Source organism: Carya illinoinensis, chromosome 4 (genome assembly GCF_018687715.1).
Source record: "Carya illinoinensis cultivar Pawnee chromosome 4, C.illinoinensisPawnee_v1, whole genome shotgun sequence".
NCBI classification, from domain to species: Eukaryota; Viridiplantae; Streptophyta; class Magnoliopsida; order Fagales; family Juglandaceae; genus Carya; species Carya illinoinensis.
In genome coordinates this window covers 1,243,102-1,265,173 of record NC_056755.1, presented here as the reverse complement: position 1 = coordinate 1,265,173, position 22,072 = coordinate 1,243,102, and the positions used below count along the sequence as shown (strand labels likewise).

Sequence of the window (22,072 nt, the reverse complement as noted above, 5' to 3'; positions counted from 1 at the left end):
TAAAATGATATTATTTCTTATGAGTTTGTTCTCTCAATTTAATTATTTATATATTTTATTTAATAATTAAGAAATTAAATATTAGTAATTTGGTATTTTTTTTATTTTAAAAATGTTTAAAAGAAAAGGTTAATAAAATGTAATTTATACCAAGGGCACACCTAATAGTCAAATCTAAACCGCATAGTAACATTATCCTTCAAGAAATAAAAAAGTAAAATACAGGCACTAAAGGGTAGTCACCACGCACTAATCCAATGTAGATCAATGAAACAACGGTAATGTGATTAGAGAAATGATAATTGCAATTAGGGGTGAACAATTAAGGTGCCTACCCGACCCGACCCGGCCCGGAAATTCCGACCCGAACCACTGCAAATTAACTGTACCGAAACAAAATGAGTCGAAATCGGATATTTCCATTTACTACCCGTTTGAAACGGACCGGGTCGGGTAATTACTTGTTAACCGCATCTTATGACTAATGCTTCGAATGACGCCGTTTACAATCCCCAATCTTCCCCTTTCCCAGTTCTCCCCTCCCCATCTGTTGCTATGCATTTTCATTCTTCGTTTTTTTCGAAACTCACGCCCTACGCCCAGCAGCCAAGTCTTAGTTCCCTCTTTGTGACTCACTGTCTCCCAGCCTCACAATCGTAACTCGCCCATCTCAGCTTCACAGTCGTGAATCGGCATAATAAGTCATCGTTATATTCAACGAAATTTGTTTCTTCCGAAACCCACGCCATACGCCCAGTGGCCAAGTCTTAGTTCCCTCTCTGTGACTCACCGTCTCCCAACCTCACAATCGTGACTCCCCATCTCAGCCTCATAGTCGTGAATCGGCATAATAAATCAGCGTTATATTTAACAAAGTTCGTTTCTTCCGAACCCCACGAAAGCTTTGTCAGGTTAAAAGCTATATTTCTCTTGAAAAAGACCATTTTGCTTCGGTTACCAACTTACCACGATCATCTACTCGAAAACACATGTCATATGGGGATACGAGATTTCGTTGTTAGAGTGGGTTTGGGAGCTTTATGGAAAGGGAAAGCTTCTCGATTCAACTGACCCCAAATTATGTGGAGATTTTGATCGGCAGGAAATGGAACGTTTGATGATGGAATAACTGAAACCGACTCGAAAATTTTCGAGTTGGGTAATCGAGTAACGGAAGAGACACATAATAGTTCCGTTCGGAACAACCTCTTCCCAGGTCGGGTCGAAACAGTCTCTTTCCGGTAATTATTTTAAAAAAAATGAATAAATATGAAATTTATAAAAATATATATATATAATTTTTTAATTGTAGATCTCACTCTTTTTTAAAATAACTATACGGTACTTGCATACTTTACGACTACATGTAGTATTATTCATGCAGCTAACGTTTAATGAAACGGTGTGTTTCACCCTAAAATAAAAACACACCGTTTTGATACGAGCCTCAACCCCGCGTCGCATCCTCCTCATTCTTTCTGATTTCCCCTTGTACGAAGCTGAAACCCTTAAATCTCCCTCCCCCTTCTCCTTCTTCTCGTCGCGACAGTGTCTGAGCCTTCTCCTTATTCTCGTTGCGACAGGTACGTGTTCCTACCACTCTGTGTGCAACTTGCCTCCTTTTTTTTTCCCCATCATTTGTTGGATCTTTGTAAGTTGGTTGTGAGTTTTGTTTTTTACCATCATCTGTTCGACGGAAGTCCTGAACCAAAGATGCCTCTTTTTTTTTATCGGACTATTCTTTTGTGCGTTTAAAGCTTCATAATTACAGCCAACATGTAGTTTCATAGATGCACCCAATTAGATATATTTTATAATTGCAATGAATTTCTTTTTCGTTGCCTTCTGAAATATTTTCTTCTTAAAGATCCCATTTTGTGAGTTCTTGCTGGTGCGAACTCACACGATAAGACTTTCAGAAAACCCGAAGGAATTTGAGAGTCGAGGACTCGAGACAGCAGAGTAGATCCAGAAACTTTAAAAACGATTAGAACGACTCACAAAGAGGAAGACAGTCAGAATCATCAATGGCGGGCGCTAGATTGATATCACGGGCATTTTTGCAGGCGTCTAACAATACTCACTCTCTCCATCTGACCTTCGGTAAGCGCCTCTTAACTTTCCTCCACGCGTCGTCTCCATTTCCATCAGAATCATTTGTACCGGCGTCTGCACGCAACTCCAGAATCTCTCCTCCTTGCTATTGGTTTCCGAGCGGAGGGATGATGTTATCTTCGATTCACAGACAAGACAGATTATTTGCCGCCGAAGCCAGCTCCAACACCACCAAGAAAGAGGACGAAGACGGCAAAAATGACATGGCCAAGGCCAGGAGCACCAAAGAAATCGAACCCTTCGATAAGATGGCCGTCGTAGAGGAGCCCAAGGACCCAAACAATTTGCAAGAGATCTTCCACCACATGAGGACCAAAGACGGTCTGCTCAACAATGCCCATAAGATGTTCGACGCTTTGTCTGAAGATGGACTCACCAACGAGGCCTCGGAACTCTTCGCTCAGATCAAGGAAAAGGGTCACATACCCAGTGTGGTGGCCTATACCGCCGTCATCGAGGCTTATGCCAATGCTGGCCAGCCCAAGGAGGCTCTTAGAGTCTACTTGCGCATGCTTGCCTCAGGGATCGCCCCAAATGCCTATACTTACTCAGTTCTTGTCAAGGGACTTGCTGCGGATGCTAAATATATAGGGGATGCCAAGAAGTATGTGATGGAAATGATGAGTAATGGGATGAGGCCTAATGCCGGGACCTACATGGCCGTGTTTGAGGCGTTGGCTGGGGAGCATAAGTTGGGCGAGGCCAGGGAATTTCTGGAGCAGATGAAGAATAATGGGTTCCTGCCCGATGAGAAGGCCGTGAGGAAGGCCCTTAACAACAAGCAGGGAAGATCTATGTGGAGGGGGAGTTTTATTGATGCATTCCTGTTCAAAACGAAGAAGAACAGAGATCTTCTCGTGAACAGAAAAATTTGGTCGCGTAGATCTATTATTTGGCCAGAATTTGTCAATTGCGCCGTACGAATTTACAACGGAAAGGCTTTTGTTCGTTGCAAGCTCACTGAACAAAAGGTTGGTCACAAATTTGGAGAGTTTGCTCTTACCCGTAAAAGAAGACCCAGAACAAAACTTGCACAAGGAAAAAAAAGCGGCAAAAAGTGAAGTCTCACAGTTAAGTTCATTGATATGATCTAATTTTCCTTCCTTTGTTTTTTTCCCTCTCTCGAGTATCAATTATCATGTTTTCGTGTTTTTTTGCGTGAGTCTTGCCTTCCAATTATAGTCAAGGAGATTATTGTGTTCCCATTTTCCTCTTCGTATTGGTCGAGGCTATGTTGATGCCCCGTGAATCATCAAGAAATAAACGAAACATTCTCTTTCAAAGAAGTTACAGAACACAACGTTCGGAGTGCAACCGAAACTGCATGTGTTAAGGTTTGATCTGATGAACTGAATCACGTTCATTAGCTTGTACATGTGGAGAGAGATTAGATAGAGAATGGCGTGATTAAGATGTGTAGAGAGATTAGAGAATGGTTCCATCCCAAATCAAAATCAAGGGGATTGATCTTGAACAGAATTTTGTTCAGAACATCGTTCAAACAGAATAGATCTCACGTACATTGGGCCTCGTACAGAGTAACAGAGGTAGGTTGCGTTGTATTAGAAGCATGTGCAATGCCATAGAATCACACATTCTAAGTTACCGAAGTGAGAAGAGCAAGGGATTGGTCGTTTTCACGAAGTTTTGTAAATACGATCATTAGGAAAAAAGAATTTATAACGTATACGATTGCTAAGTAAATAAGAAAATATGATCATTGGAAATAAAAGGCAAATTTTCGAAAATGTAATTGTTGACTTACGACTTTTGCATTCTTCAATCCTGGTTTCCTATTTTAGAGACTTTCTTTTCTTTTTTACGTTTAGACGCCAAATGTATTACAGTGATGGGATCTTTCGTAACTCAAGCTACAGGGGCCAATACCAAAGGAAAATGATACTCCATATTGTACCCATTAGTATATATTTTTTTTTAAAAGTATTTATGTGTTTACTTCTTCAGAAATGATATATATAAGTTTCAAATATATAAACCTATATAAGTTTCAAATATATAAACCTCACACAACTCTTTTATTAAAAAAAAAAAAAAAAAAGGAAGAGACAATTCATCACATATTATTTTTATTAAGAGTAACCAAACACATTAAAATCGTGTTTACGATTTTTATGACAAGTACTGTATTTCATATGGTGGGATCTTAGCTATAATTGAAATTTGAATAATTTTTTTTAAAACATATTTGTTCTACAATATCTTTGCTGCCCTTACGTGTGAATTTAAAAACATAGAATTATCTTTAAAACAAGAACCCAATATATATATATATATAGAGAGAGAGAGAGAGAGAGAGAGAGAGAGAGAGAGAGAGAGAGAGAGAGAGAGAGAGTTATCCTTATTTTCAACTTTCTAGCAAGAGATTACGTCGATAACCAATATTTTTCAATAACAGATCAGACTGCATCGTGCATAGATTTGCCGTTTGATCAACAATCATATAATGCGGAGAATCCATCGAACGGTTCGGGATCTAAGTTGTATAATGGGCCAAAATCCTAAGAATAAATCCTTAACTTTCGCCGTATCCGTTCTGGACCTACTGTTTTTGTGGCCTTTTGCTTATGGAAAGAAGATTGTCACCTACTCCTTCTAGGTTTCTTCGCTCTTCTTCCTCTCTTTGGGATTGAATCATTGAAAGCGAGAGATCAGATTGGAAGTAGTGAGTTTTGAAACCATGGAAAAGCACAGAATCTGCAAGATCTGCACCAAGCGCTTAGCCAATGGCAAGGCCATGGGGGGCCACATGAGATCTCATCTTGCCAAGCTTCCGATCCCTCCGAAACCAACAGTACAACAGCATGACAACTCGTTCGCCGCCGAGTCAACTCTGCTATCTCCCTCTCAATCCTCATCCTCTTCTCTCAACTTCCCCTCCCCCATGCAGTCCTACCGATCTCTCAACCGGGACGTCCTCTCTCTCGTTCCAAACTCCGACAAGGAAAGTGATGCCGACTCCCAACCTATTTCTCCAACTCGCAGAATATCCAAGCGGCGTCGTGAAACCGTTGCACCACTCGTCAAGTCGCCACTCGAACCCGAACTGATCAGTTCAGTCTCTGATACTTTCTCTGAAGAAGACGTGGCTATGTGTCTTCTAATGCTTTCTAGGGGCAAATGGCCAAGAGCGAAAGAAGAAGTTCAACATGAAGGTGAGGATATTGGGGATGACCATTCTCTCCGCCTGAATCACACGCGAACACGGCCTCAAGCAAAGTTCAAGTGCCAGACGTGCAAGAAAGCGTTTCCATCCTATCAGGCTCTTGGCGGCCACAGAGCGAACCACAAAAAAACCAAGAATCAGTTACACGAAGAGAATTTGGAAGATGGTAAAGACCGGGGAAGTGGCCGTGGCCGTGGCCGTAGCCATGGTCATGGTCGCTTTGAGCAAAGAGTCTTTGAATGTCCATTCTGTTTTAAGGTGTTCGAATCTGGTCAAGCATTGGGTGGACACAAGAAGGTCCACTTTTCCAACTTAGGCAATGCTAGAAGTTCTTCTGTCGTTAGATTTGGAGACAATATGATAGATCTTAATCAGCCGGCTCAGATGGAGGAAGATGATGAAGCTAGTCAGCTGGTTGACTTGATCTCAACTGTATCCGATGCAGAATAAGATCAAATTAAGTTGATGGAAAATTTTAGAGGTAAAAAATTTCATAATTTGTTTTTGGTTTCTTCGTTTGTTCTTCATTGATGTGGACTAGAAATTTTAAGATCGTTTTGATACAGTGGGTTTGTTTTGGATTCAGAGAATTAACTTTGATATGATTATTATTTTTTTCTTGTAATTGTTTGCTAATAATTGGTTGTTTAAGGCTAGCTGTATGACATTAATTCATGAATATGAAATGTCAGTAGTTGGAGATCTGATCTACAATGCTGTGAATTTTCTTCTTTGGTGGAAGCCATCAGTGGAAAAAGTCATTCATTAGTTTCCATGTTTCATAGGACTTCCATGGAACGAGGATTAAGATCATGAGGACGTACTTGCTTTAGCTACTAAGCTATAACTGTTCTCTCTTATCTTCTCATTAAAAAAAAAGAAAAGAAAAGCTGGAGTGAGAGAGAGAGAGAGAGAGACTTTTATGTTCTGTTTGGATATGAATTTAGGTGAATTTTACCATGTCGACAATGCTGGCATCACTCCACAGCTAGCTTGGATCATATAAATGGACAGTACTTGGAGAAGAAGTCAAGAGCTTAATGGGCTCTATACCGTGACTGCGTGAATCCTTATCTTTTTTGTTTTTTTAAATTTAAATTATATGTATAATATTCATGAATCACAGTCAAAATTATGCACAGTTAACCGACCAATCACATAAACAATCAGCTCGCACTTGAAGTTGTTCCAATCTTCTGCTAGCTAGCTGGATCAAAGAATATAACCAGCCCCAAACCCCTTCAAACTCAAGTAGTAGTACTACTACCCCTCCCCGAGTACGTATGGAACCCCAAAAATTAAAAAAAAAAAACACCCCTCTCCCCCTTACGTACCGAGGCATGATTTTATTTATTTATTAAATAAGGCATGAATTTATTAAATATGTACTGAATTATGTTTTTTTATTATTAAATAATAGTAAATACGTCATATTATATATAATAAAATGTAAATAAAATAGTGTGCGGTGTAATAAATGCATTCGGCTAATCAATTCATAATACTGAACAATTAATAGGACTTTCTCTTGATGTATACGTGCATGCGTCTCAAAAGAAAATACATGATGATCCCTACGTACGTACGTACGGTGGTGATATTGTTCATCGATCGATACTCCTTTCAGAATTAATGACGTTTAATTGTTATATCCATAATTTATGGAGAAACGCTGACTTGACAACTTTTACGATCATCTCTATCAAGCAATATCGAAGACTCGAATTAAGTACTCAAAATCATTTACTTCTGTGTACAAATAAAATGTAGAAAGTACCAAAAATTTAACTCAACTGCATAATTAATGTTGTATGTGTGCCTATGAGAAATAATATTTGTAATTATGATTGTATAAATGTTATGTAATTTTTTATTAAAAAAGTAAATTAATATGAGTTCCGGTTTACATGAAAAAAAAATTAAATTTTTAATCGTACACTTCACTATTTTTTAAAGCGATTGCATGCGGGCGTTTACACATTCCACGATTATATATAACATTATTTGTATATATATATATACATGGTATGTATTTTTTATGGACGTACGTATAGTAATATTTTTGTTCAGCAGAATTACCGCGGGATATATAATTCTAACTTCGATATCCCAGAAAATTTGGAAACTGTAATTAATTAGTACTTGTTGTAATTACCAATTGGCATGCATGCCGTTCCAATTTTCAACATTAAACGTATGGATCAGATTTCATTTCGATCATCAACCCGAGATAAGGATCGAGTCTTATTAATTTACAGCTTGCAATCAAACGTTTTAAGTAGTTTTATCATGATATTTATGATGATCATCCTGTCCGTTATTTTTTCTCTTTATTTAGATCTCTCCTCCCTTCAATTGTTTTCATCCTATCGATAAGCTAGCACTCGATCATGTTAATCTTAATTGTCATCTTACAAGATTTATAAGTCATATATGTTGTTTTCATCTCTCTGAGTTTTGTTATATACAAATACAGTCGCATATTAATTTGTGTACTAATACCGATTCATTCATACTTAAAATTTAAATTAACATTATTTTCAATAAAATCTTCTTTTTGATCAATCACATCACATTGGTAAACAGATTTGTGCATAATTTTAAATATTGAAAATTGAAAATTGATTGGTGCACTAATCTGTACACCAATGTGATGTGATTGGTCAAAAGGTAAATTTTATTGAAAATAGTGTTAATTTAAATTTTAAATATGAATGAATCAGCATTAGTACACAGATTAGTACGCGACTGTACTTGTATATATCAAAACTCATATAGGAATGTAATTAACAGAGAGAGAGGGAGAGAGAGAGAGAGAGTAAATCGTGGTTCTCCGAATGAAACCAAGTTTAATTATTAGGAAACGTGCAGCTATTCACCCTCATGAATATTTAACATTTTTCTTCTTAATTCTCCTTTTTCTCCCCCTAAACTAATATATAAATTACTCACCAGCCCTAATATGTTAGAGCTGGCTCTTGGGACTTACCTGTCAGTACCTTGATATATGATCAAGGTTTTTTCTTTTTTTTTTTTCTTTTTTTAAAAAAAAAATAAAAAATAGGTCAAAGGATTTCTTTTAATTTATTTATTTTTTCACATTTCCCTTATCAAACTATACACCAACCCCATGGGAATTTCGTGTTGGTACGTGGAGGCCTCGACGGCAGAGAGGGAGAGAGATCGACTTTTTGCATGGCGTGGTGACATGTTGCTTAAACTAAGCTAAGAAGTCGGCCTTTAATTTCTTCCCTCCAAAGACGTGCTCTCAACTTCCCAGCTCTAAGCAGCTACCTCCCACACGCCCTCAACTTTGAGACCCGCCCATCTCACAGACAAATATGCTCACAACCATTCCACCCTGCAGCAGCAAAGTATTACCCAAATGGTAGTACTTGATCATGGAATGCACCGATAATCGCCGGCGCCTCTCCACCACATTGCCACCATCGCCTCCCCTTCTACGAAGCCGAAGCACAACCCCAGCCACCGCCACACTTCCCGTCAACAACAACCATTTTTGCTCGCCAAATTCCTGCCATAGAGTAAACAACTACCGCCCAAAATCTGCATCAAAGTCAAGACCCACCAAAAATGATGAAAACATAATGATTCCTTCAATGACCTTTTTATCGACCTCGCAAAAGATCAAGCCTCAAGAAAATGCTCGTGATAATATTAATGATCAAGCTGGTTTCGCTAAGTTCTTGCAGCGTCGCAGTACTAGTTCACGTGCTACTAGTGGCGCAGCAAAGGGGGCAAAATCAGTGACGAATTCTCCGTCTGCGTGGGCTTTCCGGGGAGGTCTTTAGGGTGTCGTGTGGGGCCGGAATCGCCCGGACAGAATTTAGGTAGTCCAGCAAGGCCAGAGTCGCCAGGGTTTGGTGGAAAGATCAGGGTTAAAGGTGGCGGTGTTGGTGGGGTTTTGAAGTACTTCAAGCAGGGGAAAGTGTCACCACCACTGGAGGAAGAGTTTCATCGGTTTCGTGTTCTGCATAATAGATTGTTGCAGTGGAGGTTTGTGAATGCTAGAGGGGAGGCTGCCATGGCTAGTCTAAAGAGAATTGCAGAGGTAAGCTTCCAGCACCTTTTATGGTATGTTTACTGTTAAAGAACTCTTCTCACTCATTAGTTTAACGTGTGGGAGTGATATCACATAGTACAGATTTTGAGTTCGAATCTATGTTCTATCTCATTTAATTAAATATTTTACATTTGGAACCAAGCATTAAGAAGAGTCTCGCCATCCGTTTAATTTAACTTGGCACGGCCGAGCAACATCTTATATATGGACAGTTCATATATTCAGGAAAATACATGGATATATAATAATAGTCTAACCATTTAGTTTGCTCCAAATCTAATTATTTCGAACGTTGCATCATTATAAAAATGATTTGAATTCATGGAATGATGCAATTCTTATAAGAAAATCTATTTTTGATGCGTTCTTCGGGGCATGGGATCATCTGGTCTGCTTGATAACAATGTTAGAATAAGAAAAAGGTAGAGCTTGACAAAAAGGGAATTCTGGTATCTTGTATTTTAATCGTAATGATAAAGTTTACAGACTGCTATCTATATATAGCAAAAGCTACTGCCAGCTGACAGACTGGAAAATAAAGGAATATTTATACAATTTACTAACTAACTCTGAAAATACAAAATAGTACATGACACTTCATCTATTTGAGGGACTTTCTAGTAATTTATTCACAATGGAATCTTTGTTGATAAGTGCTGAATGTGGAGGCAGCAGCTGCAAGTCTGGTACAATGTTGTTGCCACGGCTGATATGATCATCATGATCATGCTGCTCTAAGGTGATGGCATTTTGTCGTGTTTGTTGCTCCAATACCCCTCCGCAAGATGGAGAATAGATATTTGCTATTCCCATCTTGGAGAGGTGTGAATAAATAAGATGAGATGGCAAAGACTTGGTCAATATATCAGCTAATTGTGAGAGAGTTGGAACATGAGCAGTTTTTATACTGCCTTCAAGAATTTTGTCTCGGATCAAATGACAGTCAACTTCAATATGTTTGGTTCTTTCATGAAAAACGGGGTTAGATGCTATGTGAATTGCAGCTTGATTATCACAATATAAATCAGCAGCTTGTGGATGAGCAATGGACAGATCAGATAGGAGCTGCTTGAGCCAAGTGAATTCTGATGTAATGGAGGCCATGGCTCGATATTCTGCCTCAGCAGAGGATCGAGATACAACCGTTTGTTTCTTTGATTTATATGAAATGAGACCCAAGAAAATACAATAACCAGTGACAGATTTTCTTGTGTCTGGACATGATGCCCAGTCAGAATCGCAATAGCCTTTGAGCTGAATTGGAGATGTGGAGGATAGAAGGATACCTTGACCAGGGGCATTTTTAATGTATCTGAGAATTTTGTGGGCAGCAGCAAGGTGACTGGAAGTGGGATGGTCTAAAAACTTACTAAGAACATGAGTAGGGTAACTAATGTCTGGTCTGGTTATAGTGAGGTATAACAATCTGCCTATGAGGCGCCTATAAATTGTAGGATCAGTTAAGGGGGAACCAGAAGATCTACTGAGTTTATGATTTTGGTCCATGGGAATTTTTAATGGTTTGGAAGCAAGAAGTCCAGAGTCTGCAAGAATGTCTAAATTGTATTTTCTTTGACAAAGATGAATGCCAGCAGGTGATCTAGCAACTTCAATGCCTAGAAAATACCTTAAAGAACCAAGGTCTTTGATCTTAAAATGGTGATTGAGAAAAGCTTTGAGAATAGAAATAGAATGAATGGAATTGCTAGCCACTACTATGTCATCCACATAGACTAGAAGGGCTGTGAAGGTGTCACCATTTGTGCAAGTAAAAAGGCTATAATCAGCCTTTGATTGAGTAAAGCCAAAATGAATGAGTGATTGAGAAAATTTTTCATACCATTGGCGTGAGGCCTGTTTGAGGCCATAGAGACTTTTGAGCAATTTGCAAACTTGAGTGGGAGAACCTTTGCTATATCCAGGAGGTTTCTTCATGTAAATTTCTTCGTGGAGATCACCATGGAGGAATGCATTATTGACATCAAACTGTTGAAGATGCCATCCATGAACAGCTGCTAAGGCAAGAAGGGTTCTCACAGTGACCATTTTTACAACTGGTGAAAAAGTCTCGTGGTAGTCAATACCCACTTTTTGAGTGAAACCTCTAGCAACCAACCTAGCCTTTTTTCTCTCAACAGTACCATTGGAGTGGTATTTTGTTTTGTAAACATATTTACAATCAATGGAAATTTTTCCAGGGGGTAACTCAGTAAGAACCCATGTATTGTTTAATTCTAAAGCTGCAATCTCAGTTTCCATTGCCTTACACCAGTCAACATCTTTTATGGCTTGTTTGTAAGTGGATGGATCATTGTGTGAAGAAATTGTTGCAGAAAAAAAAAAGAATAACTATGTGACAGGTTATTATAAGAAATGGATGAAGATATAGGGAATGGTATACCTGAACATGAAGATGATGAAACCATAGATTGAGTGGGTGAGATAGAAGAAAGGTGCTGGCAATGGAAGTCTTGAAGATATTGTGGTGCTCTTCTTGTTCTTGTTGATCTTCTGAGAACAGGTTGAGGAGAAGGATCTGAAGGTGGTGACAAAATTGGAGGTGAGGTAGGAGGAATGAGTTCAGGAGGTAAAGGTTGTAAGGGAGAGGATGATGAAGAAGATGGCATAGAATTGTTGGTAAGTGGTGTAGAAGTCAGAAGAGAATCAGTGGGCAGAATGTGAGGGGAAGGGGGAGAAAAGTTATTAAAAACTGGGAGAGGTGAAGGAGCAGTGGGTGTAGGAAGGGTTTGAAGATGAAAAGGAAAAATATGCTCATAAAAGGTGACATCTCGTGAAATAAAAACTGCATTAGTGTCAAGGTCAAGTAGTTTATATCCTTTGATGCCAAAAGGATACCCAAGAAAAAGGCATTTCCTATCTCGAGGGTCAAACTTTTTTTTGTTATGGGATAATGTTGATGCAAAACATAGACAACCTATAATTCTCATGTGGGAATAAGTAGGAGGTGTGTTAAACAAGAGCTCGAAAGGAGTTTTGTTTGAGAGTAATGGACTAGGTACTCTATTGATAATATATGCTGTAGTAAGAATGCAGTCATTCCAGTGTTTTTGTGGTAAGTTGGATTGAATTTTAAGGGCTCGAGCAATATTCAAGAGATGTTGATGCTTTCTCTCAGGTATACCATTTTGTTGTGGGGTTTCCACACAAGTTTTATGGTGTATGATTCTTTTTTTATTGAAAAAATCTAGCATTTGAAATTCTAGTCCATTGTCACTTCTCAGAATTTGAACTTTAGTATGAAATTGAGTTTCTACTAGACTGCAGAAAGCTTCTATACAAGGTCTAGTATCTGATTTAGACTTGAGCAAATAGAGCCAAATACTTCTTGAGAAGTCATCCACAATGGTTAAGAAGTACTTGGAACCATCATAAGCTGTAATAGAGTTAGGTCCCCAGATGTCACAATGTATGAGCTCAAAAATTTTCTTGCTTTTATGAGTGCTAGTGGGAAAAGGAAGTCTGTGATGTTTTGCTAGTGGACAGATAAGACACGGCTGATTACTAGAAATTGAAGATAAGTGTTTTTGATAGAAGGATCTTGAATTACATGTAGTTTTGAAATGAGTGTGTGGCCCATTCTACAATGCCAAAGATCAAAAATGGAATCAACAGACTTGAAAGTATTGGAAACAGAGAAACTTTTAGGTAAAGAAACAGAAAGTTGATGAAGAAGAGCTGTTGGTGAAACTGCAGCATTAACCAAGTAGTAAAGTCCATTCTTCATCTCACCCATGCCAATTGTGGTCCATGTCAAAAGGTCATGGATAAAACAAGTTTGTGAAAAGAATATGAAGCAGCAAGAAAGAGAATTAGTTAGTTGTTTTGCTGAAATTAAATTGAAATGAAAAGATGGAATACAGAGCACATTGTGCAGAACTAAAGTGTTGGTGATTTTAACAGTGCCTATATGAGAAACATCTGCACTGCTGCCATTGGGAAGTCTAACCACAAAAGAAACATGTGAAGTAATGGTTGAAAAAAAAGAGGTGATGCAAACCATATGGTTTGTAGCACCAGTGTCAATAATCCAACATGTTGCTTGTGATTTTTTGTGTGCTTGGGTAGATGAAGTAAGACAAAAATGTATACCATTCATGTGGGAAGATGAAGTACAATCAGTATGAACATTGTTAACCGAGTGATTGGCAATGGAAACTTCCTTTGGCTGCAATAGAGACAATAATTGCTGATATTGGTCCTTTGTGAATGTCAATTTTTCATCTATAGAAGCTACTGCCTCAACTGAAGTGAGATTGGCAGATGAGAAACCAAGAAAATTATGTTTAACATGTAGTTTGTGTCCAGGTGGGTAGCCATGTAATTTATAGCATTTTTCTGCCAAATGGCCTGTCAAATGACAATGGGTGCAAAGAGGGGGTTGTGCATTGCCTGCTTTGAAGCAGTTTTCAAGAGTATGGCCTTGGATTTTGCAATGTGTGCAAAATGGTCTATCACGTTTTTGTTGATTGGGTGGTTTGTATGATTGTTTAGATAGGTGGGATGATTGTCTAAGAGCAAGGGCCATAGAATCAGGGGAAGGTAAGCTTGAAATCACGAGGTTCTGCATTTCTTGTTGTTGAATCATTGAAAAGATTTTGTTGAGAGGAGGCAATGGTTCTAATAACATGATTTGGTCTCGGGTGACATGGTAAGAGTCATTGAGACCCATGAGAAACTGAATAACACAGTCTCTTTGATATCTATCAAAAAGAACAGTGAGCTTACCACAGGTACAATCAGGTAAAGGATCATAAATGGTGAGTTCATCCCACAGAGTCTTTAGTTTGCCAAAATATAGACTCACAGAATCATGATCCTATTGTAATGCTGTCAAGGCCTTCTTTAATTGAAAAATACGATAGCCATTCTGTTGAGTAAATCTGTCTTTGAGTTCAGTCCAAAGTTGTCTAGCATCATCAACAAGTACAATGCTAGACTTCAGAGTTGGACTAATTGAGTTTTGAATCCATGATACAACAAGATCATTGCATCGATCCCATGCATCGGATAGAAGGTCAGTGGGAGTTTGTGGTTTTAACAAAGTGTCATTGATAAAACCAAGTTTATTTTTGGCTCTAAGAGCTCTGCACATAGCTCTTGACCAGGTTGTGTAATTGTCTGTGGTAAGAGGGTCATGAACCAAAGGAAGGGAAGGATTGTCCCCATGGTCAAGTCGATAGGGGTTGAGAATGTTTGTAAAATCTGTAAATAAAGTACTGGTGGGTTTTATTGGAGGAGTGGATGGTGTGGTTCGAGGAGTGGATGGAGGTGATGTAGGAGGAGATTCAGTAGTCATGGAAGAAAATTTGCAATGTAAAATCTGGAGTTTTCAGGCTCGTGATACCATGTTAGAATAAGAAAAATGTAGAGCTTGACAAAAAGGGAATTCTGGTATCTTGTATTTTAATCGTAATGATAAAGTTTACAGACTGCTATCTATATATAGCAAAAGCTACTGCCAGCTGACAGACTGGAAAATAAAGGAATATTTGTACAATTTACTAACTAACTCTGAAAATACAAAATAGTACATGACACTTCATCTATTTGAGGGACTTTCTAGTAATTTATTCACAATGGAATCTTTGTTGATAAGTGCTGAATGTGGAGGCAGCAGCTGCAAGTCTGGTACAATGTTGTTGCCACGGCTGATATGATCATCATGATCCTGCTGCTCTAAGGTGATGGCATTTTGTGGTGTTTGTTGCTCCAATATGCCCAAGCTGTAATAATCTGTCAAATGTGGGTTTATGAGATTTTCACTTTTCAGGTTTCAATGATATTGCTTCCGGTTACAAATTGATTTGAAGATGGCACGTCCTGATGGGTTTTTTCCCTTTTTCCTACTTTCAGGCTAAACTATTTTCTATATGGGTTAGAATCTTCAAAATGAGAAAAACCATAGTAGAAAAGAAAATTCAAATGCAAAGGCTCAAACTTGAGATCAAATCATATCAAATCATCAACCCACAGATGTCCCTTCTAAATGAATGGTCAAGGTTGGAGAGAAAGAATCAAGAATCAGTCAGCAGATTGGCAAGAAAGTTATTGGGACTATCGGTCAGGCTTCCTTTAGTCCAAGGTGCTAAGGTATATTTTATATGTGTGTATTCCGTCCTTTTCATGTCTCCTGATCCCTTAACCATTTTTATTTGCTATTTCTTATTCAAACAATAAATCAACACCCTTTAACCAAGTTTTTGGGGGAGTGTTGATATTAATGAGCTTAAAAAATGAATTGTTTATAGCCCTGGGGTGCCCTCTGTCACCATTGTGATCTCTTTCTTTCTTTTTTTTCTTTTTTTTTTTTCCTTTTTTTTTTTTTGTGCAAATCTGAATAATAATTCATGAGCAGAAGAAGTCTCTGACCTCAGCATTTTAAATTTCTATCTTATATATCTAAACTTTCGATGAAAATCTAAAGACTTTACCTTCCAATCCTCTGACGACTATATATATACAGCACAGGCTGATGTGGTATGTCTATACGAAGTTCTGACCACGGCCATGGGAGTTATGGACAGCATTGAAGCAATGATCGCGAAATTCATCTCAAAGGTTCATTTTTGTTCATTTGGGATCCAGTGATCTGCATGCTAGTAGCTAGCCACTAAAACTCCAAATACTCCCAAGTTCCACATATTCTGGTGAATTTATTAGTCCTCTAGAAATCCGTAGCATGCATTAATAAGACAACTAATATAAATTTGGGTTATTTCAGCAGATTGAGACAACACTTTATCTCCTTACGGAGCTCAGAAGCATGTTAGAACAAGAAGATGAGTATTTGGAGGAACTAGAGATGGCTGTTCCCTTGCTCCGTGCATTATTGGTAAGCTTCCTAATTATAATCTTTAAATATTTACTCTTTAGTAAATTGTTTTATCTCTTTTCAAAAAATACACAAGGGAGAGAAGCGAACAAGCGTATGTAGAGAGAGAAAGAGAGCCTGTGTTAGAGTGGCTAAGCTGAATATGGGCTTTGCTAAAGCATAGTCCACATTTCATGAGTTTCCGGCTTTAATTAGCTCAACCCATATAACCTCGTCAGGGCTATAAAGTAAATAAAATTAAATTATTTTTTTAATCATCTTATTTCATATAATTATTATAATTTTTTTAAATTTTTATATAAAATATAATAAATAATTTAATTTTTTTAAATCTCAAAATAAAATTAATATTAAAAAATTATATTATAATAATATTTTATTCAATTTTTAACAAAATATCTTATCTAAATTGTGTAATCAAACGAGGTCTTAGATAAATGTTTGAGATTCTGATAATGACTCCAAAACATTTCTCCCGACATTTTTTTTTTGTTTTTCATTTTTTATTTTTTTATTAATTAGTGATTAAGTAAATTTTTTTATTGATGTTATGAATTTTTTTAAAATGTTTTTAAGGATATGAAAAAAAAATAAATGAAAAAAATAAAATAAAATAAAAGAGACCATTTGGTCTTGTCGGTAGCCATCCTCGTGTAGCACGGCTCATTCCTTTGTGTAATGATCATTAGGTTTATTCACAGGATTAAATAGTCATGATGATAATAATGCTTTCAAAATGTCTTTTTTTTGTTTTGTTTTGTTTTTGGTAACAGGCAAAGGAGGAAAGTGTACAGATACATCTAATCCAAGCTGCTAATTATTAAATAAAGGAGTGCAAGGAGAGGAAGATGGAAGGAAGACTAGATATATAGGATATGTTACAAGAACAATATCGATCGTGAAAGTGACTGTAACGTATCTAGTGCATACATGTACATAATTCAGTACTTTTTCAGTAAGAGATAAATTAATGGTGCATTTCATGATTTGACACTCACCACTCCATGCTAACCATCATTTACACCCTTGAATTCATAAGCATCATATCAGCACACCCCAAAAGACATAATTTAATAATTAAACATGCATGAAGAATTCGATTGAAATCCATAATGATATTAAAATCACTCCTATACCAATCTCCCCGCAATTTTAAAAGTTAAAAAAAAATAAAAAATAAAATCCAAAGTAAAATTTATAATCATATATTAACAGTTAACCCAAGGTGGCTGGTTTTTGTGCCAAAGGGATATGATCACCGCCACCACAACTAACAACATTACTCATGCTCTCGAGAAACTTCCTCTTGGGCATAGCTTCTTGCAGCATCAACACGACATCCCTCATGCAGGGTCGGTCGGCTGGGTTCCTACTCGTGCAAAGCAGTGCTATTTTAAGCATTTGCATCATCTCCCCCCGGACGGATGCGCATGAGGCGCCGGCATTTTTGTCCAATATGTCTTTGACACCGTCCTTAGTCTTTATCTTAGACCTCACCCAATCCACAATACTATTGCCATCCCCAAATTCTGCGTCCACCGATCTTTTACCACTCAAAATTTCCATCAACACCACCCCATAACTATATATATCGCTCTTTTCATCTACCTGCAAGGTATATGCATATTCTGCAAGAAAAAAAACACAGGCTCAATATATAATTCCGTGCAACACAATATCGCTTTAATTTCAAAATGAATGTTGATATTGTACCAAGTACTTTTGTATGCATGCTTGTGCTAGCTGTTGTTAAGAGCTAAATCTTCCAAAAACGACTAGTGAAAAAGAAAAGTGGAAGTAAAGAAAAAGGGAGCAGGCGTCACGCGCAATAGTGCGCCATATATATACATATATGAAAGTTAAAACAACAGTCTGGACAAATCCCGGCGCCTAAAGCTTCGGCCTTCTGCTATTGCGCGCCACGTTCGCCTGCGTACTCGTGAAATGCTGTACATTTAACCACAGCTTGAGCTATTCACCACGCTTTTGAATAAGATAATATTCTAGCTTGAGTTGCACATCTAGTACGATCAAAATAGTTGAAAACGACACTTGTTTTGTCTCCTCTGATCTTTTTGGCTCCTCACTGTCCTTTTCTTTCTTGTTTTCTTTTATTTCATTCTTTTTGTAAAATTCTTACTTTAATATCGAATCCTATGACTTTGACAATAACTAGAAGAAGCTAAGGGGGAACTAATTAACTCAGCCAGATCCCAGATCTCGTCAGTCGTCACCCAACAAAAGGAACTTAAGCCAACATTCCCTTCCCAAAAGAAAGGCCCAACAAAAAACACATCAACAGTTATCAATGCCGCTAACCTGCGCTGTAAAGTCAACACCACTTACGCACATGTGCGCATGATAGCTATCTCTCCTCGCCCAACAGAACGAACCAGAATTTAATACAAGAAAATAATAAAAACAAAAATAGAAATAAAAACGCACCTGGCGCAATGTAGCCGTAGGAGCCGGCAATCACCGACATGGACTCATCGCTCTGGATCAACTTAGCGACTCCAAAATCGGCTACCCTGGCCTCCATCTTACCGTCCAGCAAAATATTGCTGGGCTTGAGATCGCGGTGCACGATGACCGGGTCACAGTCGTGGTGAAGGTAGCAAATTCCCTGAGCCACCCCAAGCGCGATATTGTAACGGGTAACCCAATCGGTAACGACCTTAGTATTGGAGTGCAATAGATCGTCGAGATTGCCGTTGGGCATGTACTCGTAGAGCAGCATGGTGCACTCCCGGTTGCTGCAGCACCCTAACAATCTCACTATGTTCCTGTGCCGCACGTTCCCCAGCACCTCCACCTCAGCCAACACACCTAGTCTGCTCCTCCTCACGTTGTCCTTGTGTTTTACCCCCAGCTTCTTCACCGCTATGATCTCTCCACCGGGCATTTCCGCCTTGTAAACCGTCCCCGTCGAACCCATCCCCAAGATCTTATCCGTGTTCGTCAAACACTCGACCACGTCCTCCGCCGTGAAGTTCAATCTCTGGAACGCCGTCAACCTCCACGGTCCTATCTCACGCTCGTCGCCAAATCGATGGCTGTAATTGGTGCGGAAACACCGAGTCCCGGCGGCAATTACGAACAGGCCAATTCCAAATGCCAACGCGATTATCCAAATAACGGCGGAGCCAGCCGTCCGCTTGGGCTGTTGTCTGTTAGCCTCCTCGACCCGACCCTCTGACGACGTGTCGGTCGCACAGGGCCTCGCCAATGGCCCTCCACAGAGACCCTCGTTCCCTAAAAACGACGAGGGATGGAGGCTAGGGAATATCAAACCCGTCGACGGTATCGGTCCGGTCAGCATATTGTAGGATACGTTGAAGCTTTCCAATGTGGTGCAGTTTCCGAAATTAGAGGGGATGGTTCCCGTGAGGAAATTACGTGAGAGGTCGACATCCGCTACCGACGGGAGGATGGATATCTCCCAGGGGATTATTCCGGTGAGTGAATTACGGCTTAGATTCAAACACAGAAGCCTTTCGCAATGACCGATATCCCAGGGAATGGAACCGTTAAGGGAGTTTCCTTGGAGCTCGATCTTTGACAAGCTTTTGCAGCCGATGAAGTCCGGAATTTTACCGATGAGCTTCGCTGAACTGGCTGAAAAGATCTGCATGCTCGTGGCGTTCCAGATATTGTCGGGCAGAACAGCGTCGAAATGGTTTTGTGAGATATTCAATTGCTGCAATTTCTCGGAATTGCCTAGATCTTCAGGGACTGGGCCGGTGAAATTGTTCGCGCTTATGTCCACGAAGGTTAGGTTGGGCAAAGACCCGAGACCGTAAGGGATGGAGCCGTTGAGCAGGTTGTTTTGGATCCGAAACCTAAACAAAGAGGTGCAGTTTGTTAACGATCTCGGGAGCTGATCGACGAGCCTGTTGGAGAAGAGAATGAGCTTGAATAACTTGTTTCCGAGGCAAAGGTTCAGTGGGATTGGACCGGTGAGAGAGTTCGACGACAGGTCGAGCTGCTGCAACTTGGCGTTGGACCCAAGTTTTTTAGGAATAGTACCATTTAGCGAATTGTTCCATAAGAGTAGCGAGTTGAGGTTCGGCAATTCGCCGATCTTTTCGGGTATTTCGCCGCTTAGGTTGTTGTCCATTAGTCTTATCTCGACGATTCCCTCCAAGCTAGCCAGTTCTGAGGGAATCGTGCCCGAAAGACGATTATCGGACAATTCCAGAGTCTTGAGTGCTTTGAAATTTCCGAAACTCGCCGGAATTGTGCCTGAAATCTGGTTCTTGTAGAGTAGCAAGCTCTCGAGCTTTGTCAGTTTCCCGAGCTCGGGTGCAAGTGTGCCAGAGAGATTGGCGTTAGAAATGTCCAAGTACCTGAGATTTGATAGCATTGAGAATTCGACGGGTATTCCGCCTTCGAACGTGTTGTAACCGATCTCCATGTGCTCGAGCTGTGTCAAGAAGCCTAACTGTGGTGGTAGTGGACCATCCAAAAAGTTCCCGGCCAGGTAGAGAAACTTAAGCCTCGGGAAACGCCCATAGCTTGGTGGAATACTACCATTGAAGTAGCTTCCGCTGAGGTTAAGTTGCTCGAGGAAGCGGAGGTCGACGAGGTCATGTGGAAGTGAGCCAGTGAAGCTGTTACTGTACGCGTTAAAGATGTGCAAGAACTTGAGCCTGGAAATCCCAGGTGGAAACGTTGAATTGAAGTTGTTATGGCTGATATCTAGGGTCCGGAGCTCCGGTAGCTCGAAAATGGCTGGTTGGAGAGGTCCATCGAAGTTGTTACCGCTCAGGTTCAAGTGATTTAAGCGTGACAGGTACCGGATTTCTGGCGGAATTATGCCAGAGAGATTGCGATGAGAGAGGTCGAGGGTGGTGATTTGTGCGGTTTTGGGTTGGCATTTGATGCCTGACCAAGAACACCAAACTGGGACGTCGCCTTCGGGATTAGGATTAACGGAGGAGCTGGGGTCCCAGTCGTGGAAGGTGGAGAGGGGGTCTTTGAGGGAGGATTTAAGAGAGAGAAGAGACAAGAGTTCGGGAGGAACGGCAGACGCGGGAGCAGAATAAACGACGGAGAGAAGAAGAAGAGGAAGAAGAAGAAGAAGAAGAAAAGGTAGGGAAGAAAGTTTCATGGTTGTGGGTGGGGGTTGTGGTGAGGGGTAGGGGTTGAGAGGTACTGGAGGGTAAATTTAAGGGAGGGAGGGTTTTGATGATGGGAAGAGAGCCTACTTTTTTGGAGTGCTGGGTGCAGAGGGTTTTTCATTATTATCATTATTATTATTATTATGGTTGGTTTCAGTGGCCTTTGTTTTCATAATCAAAATGGAAATGAGAAAAAAGAGAAACTGCTACTCCCACTCCTACTTCTACCATTCGTAATTCTACTGCTTTGTTCTTTTCATGCTTCCCGTATCCCTCCCTCTTCCATGGTCTAAATACTGCAGATACTGTGTTTTATTTCCAACTCACATCTTTCGGTTCTGTCGCCTCCCCATCAGTATTCAACACCTTTGTCTGATCTCCCTATACTTTTTTGTTTCTTTGTAATTTCTATTTCTTTTCGTTTCTTTTCTTTTCTTTTCTGATTTACTTTACATCATTCATCTGTTTCCTTTTGCTTTGGCTGCCGAATATATATATATATATATATATATATGTTTGTATGCATAACAGTGACTATGTCTGTCACAAGATCCAAGAAAGTCAATCCAATTTCCCACCATATTCCCCAGCCTCTTATTTAAATATCCTTTTTTTATTCTCCCTTTATTTTTCTACAATTATTTCTTTCTTTCTTTCTTTTTTTATGAGAAAAAGGCAGTCGATGTGTAGAGACTAGAGAGCTCCTCATAGTA

At 39.4% G+C, this 22,072-nt stretch overlaps 3 protein-coding genes across 4 annotated transcripts; 2 read left to right on the top strand and 1 right to left on the bottom strand.

Annotated features, from left to right (window-relative positions):
- The first annotated feature begins 1,422 nt into the window (after window positions 1–1,422).
- Window positions 1,423–3,398, top strand: LOC122307916 (pentatricopeptide repeat-containing protein At4g38150-like). 2 transcript variants are annotated; one of them, XM_043121044.1, is made up of 2 exons: window positions 1,423–1,583; window positions 1,868–3,398. In XM_043121044.1, the coding sequence occupies exon 2, from the start codon at window positions 2,028–2,030 to the stop codon at window positions 3,174–3,176; it is 1,149 nt and encodes a 382-aa protein (XP_042976978.1). In that variant the 5' UTR covers window positions 1,423–1,583; window positions 1,868–2,027; the 3' UTR covers window positions 3,177–3,398. The 2 variants fall into 2 exon arrangements, with proteins under 2 accessions (XP_042976978.1, XP_042976979.1); XM_043121045.1 differs by having other exon boundaries at window positions 1,427–1,583; window positions 1,920–3,398.
- Window positions 3,399–4,513: 1,115 nt separating this feature from the next.
- Window positions 4,514–6,008, top strand: LOC122307799 (zinc finger protein ZAT4-like). The gene has a single exon (XM_043120895.1). It carries the CDS (start codon window positions 4,814–4,816, stop codon window positions 5,747–5,749), a length of 936 nt encoding a protein of 311 aa, XP_042976829.1. The 5' UTR covers window positions 4,514–4,813; the 3' UTR covers window positions 5,750–6,008.
- Window positions 6,009–17,192: 11,184 nt separating this feature from the next.
- Window positions 17,193–21,479, bottom strand: LOC122307211 (leucine-rich repeat receptor-like protein kinase TDR). The gene is made up of 2 exons (XM_043119932.1): window positions 18,682–21,479; window positions 17,193–17,864 (listed from the first exon to the last, which is right to left on the bottom strand). The coding sequence occupies exons 1-2, from the start codon at window positions 21,347–21,349 to the stop codon at window positions 17,452–17,454; spliced, it is 3,081 nt and encodes a 1,026-aa protein (XP_042975866.1). The 5' UTR covers window positions 21,350–21,479; the 3' UTR covers window positions 17,193–17,451.
- Window positions 21,480–22,072: the final 593 nt, after the last annotated feature.

Coding starts and splice junctions, on each gene's coding strand:
- LOC122307799 (XM_043120895.1), top strand. CDS start 4,814: ATGGAAAAGCACAGAATCTGCAAGATCTGCACCAAGCGCTTAGCCAAT.
- LOC122307211 (XM_043119932.1), bottom strand. CDS start 21,349: ATGAAACTTTCTTCCCTACCTTTTCTTCTTCTTCTTCTTCTTCCTCTT. Junction 17,865..18,681: donor CTACGGCTACATTGCGCCAG/GTGCGTTTTTAT, acceptor TTTTTCTTGCAG/AATATGCATATACCTTGCAG.
- LOC122307916 (XM_043121044.1), top strand. CDS start 2,028: ATGGCGGGCGCTAGATTGATATCACGGGCATTTTTGCAGGCGTCTAAC.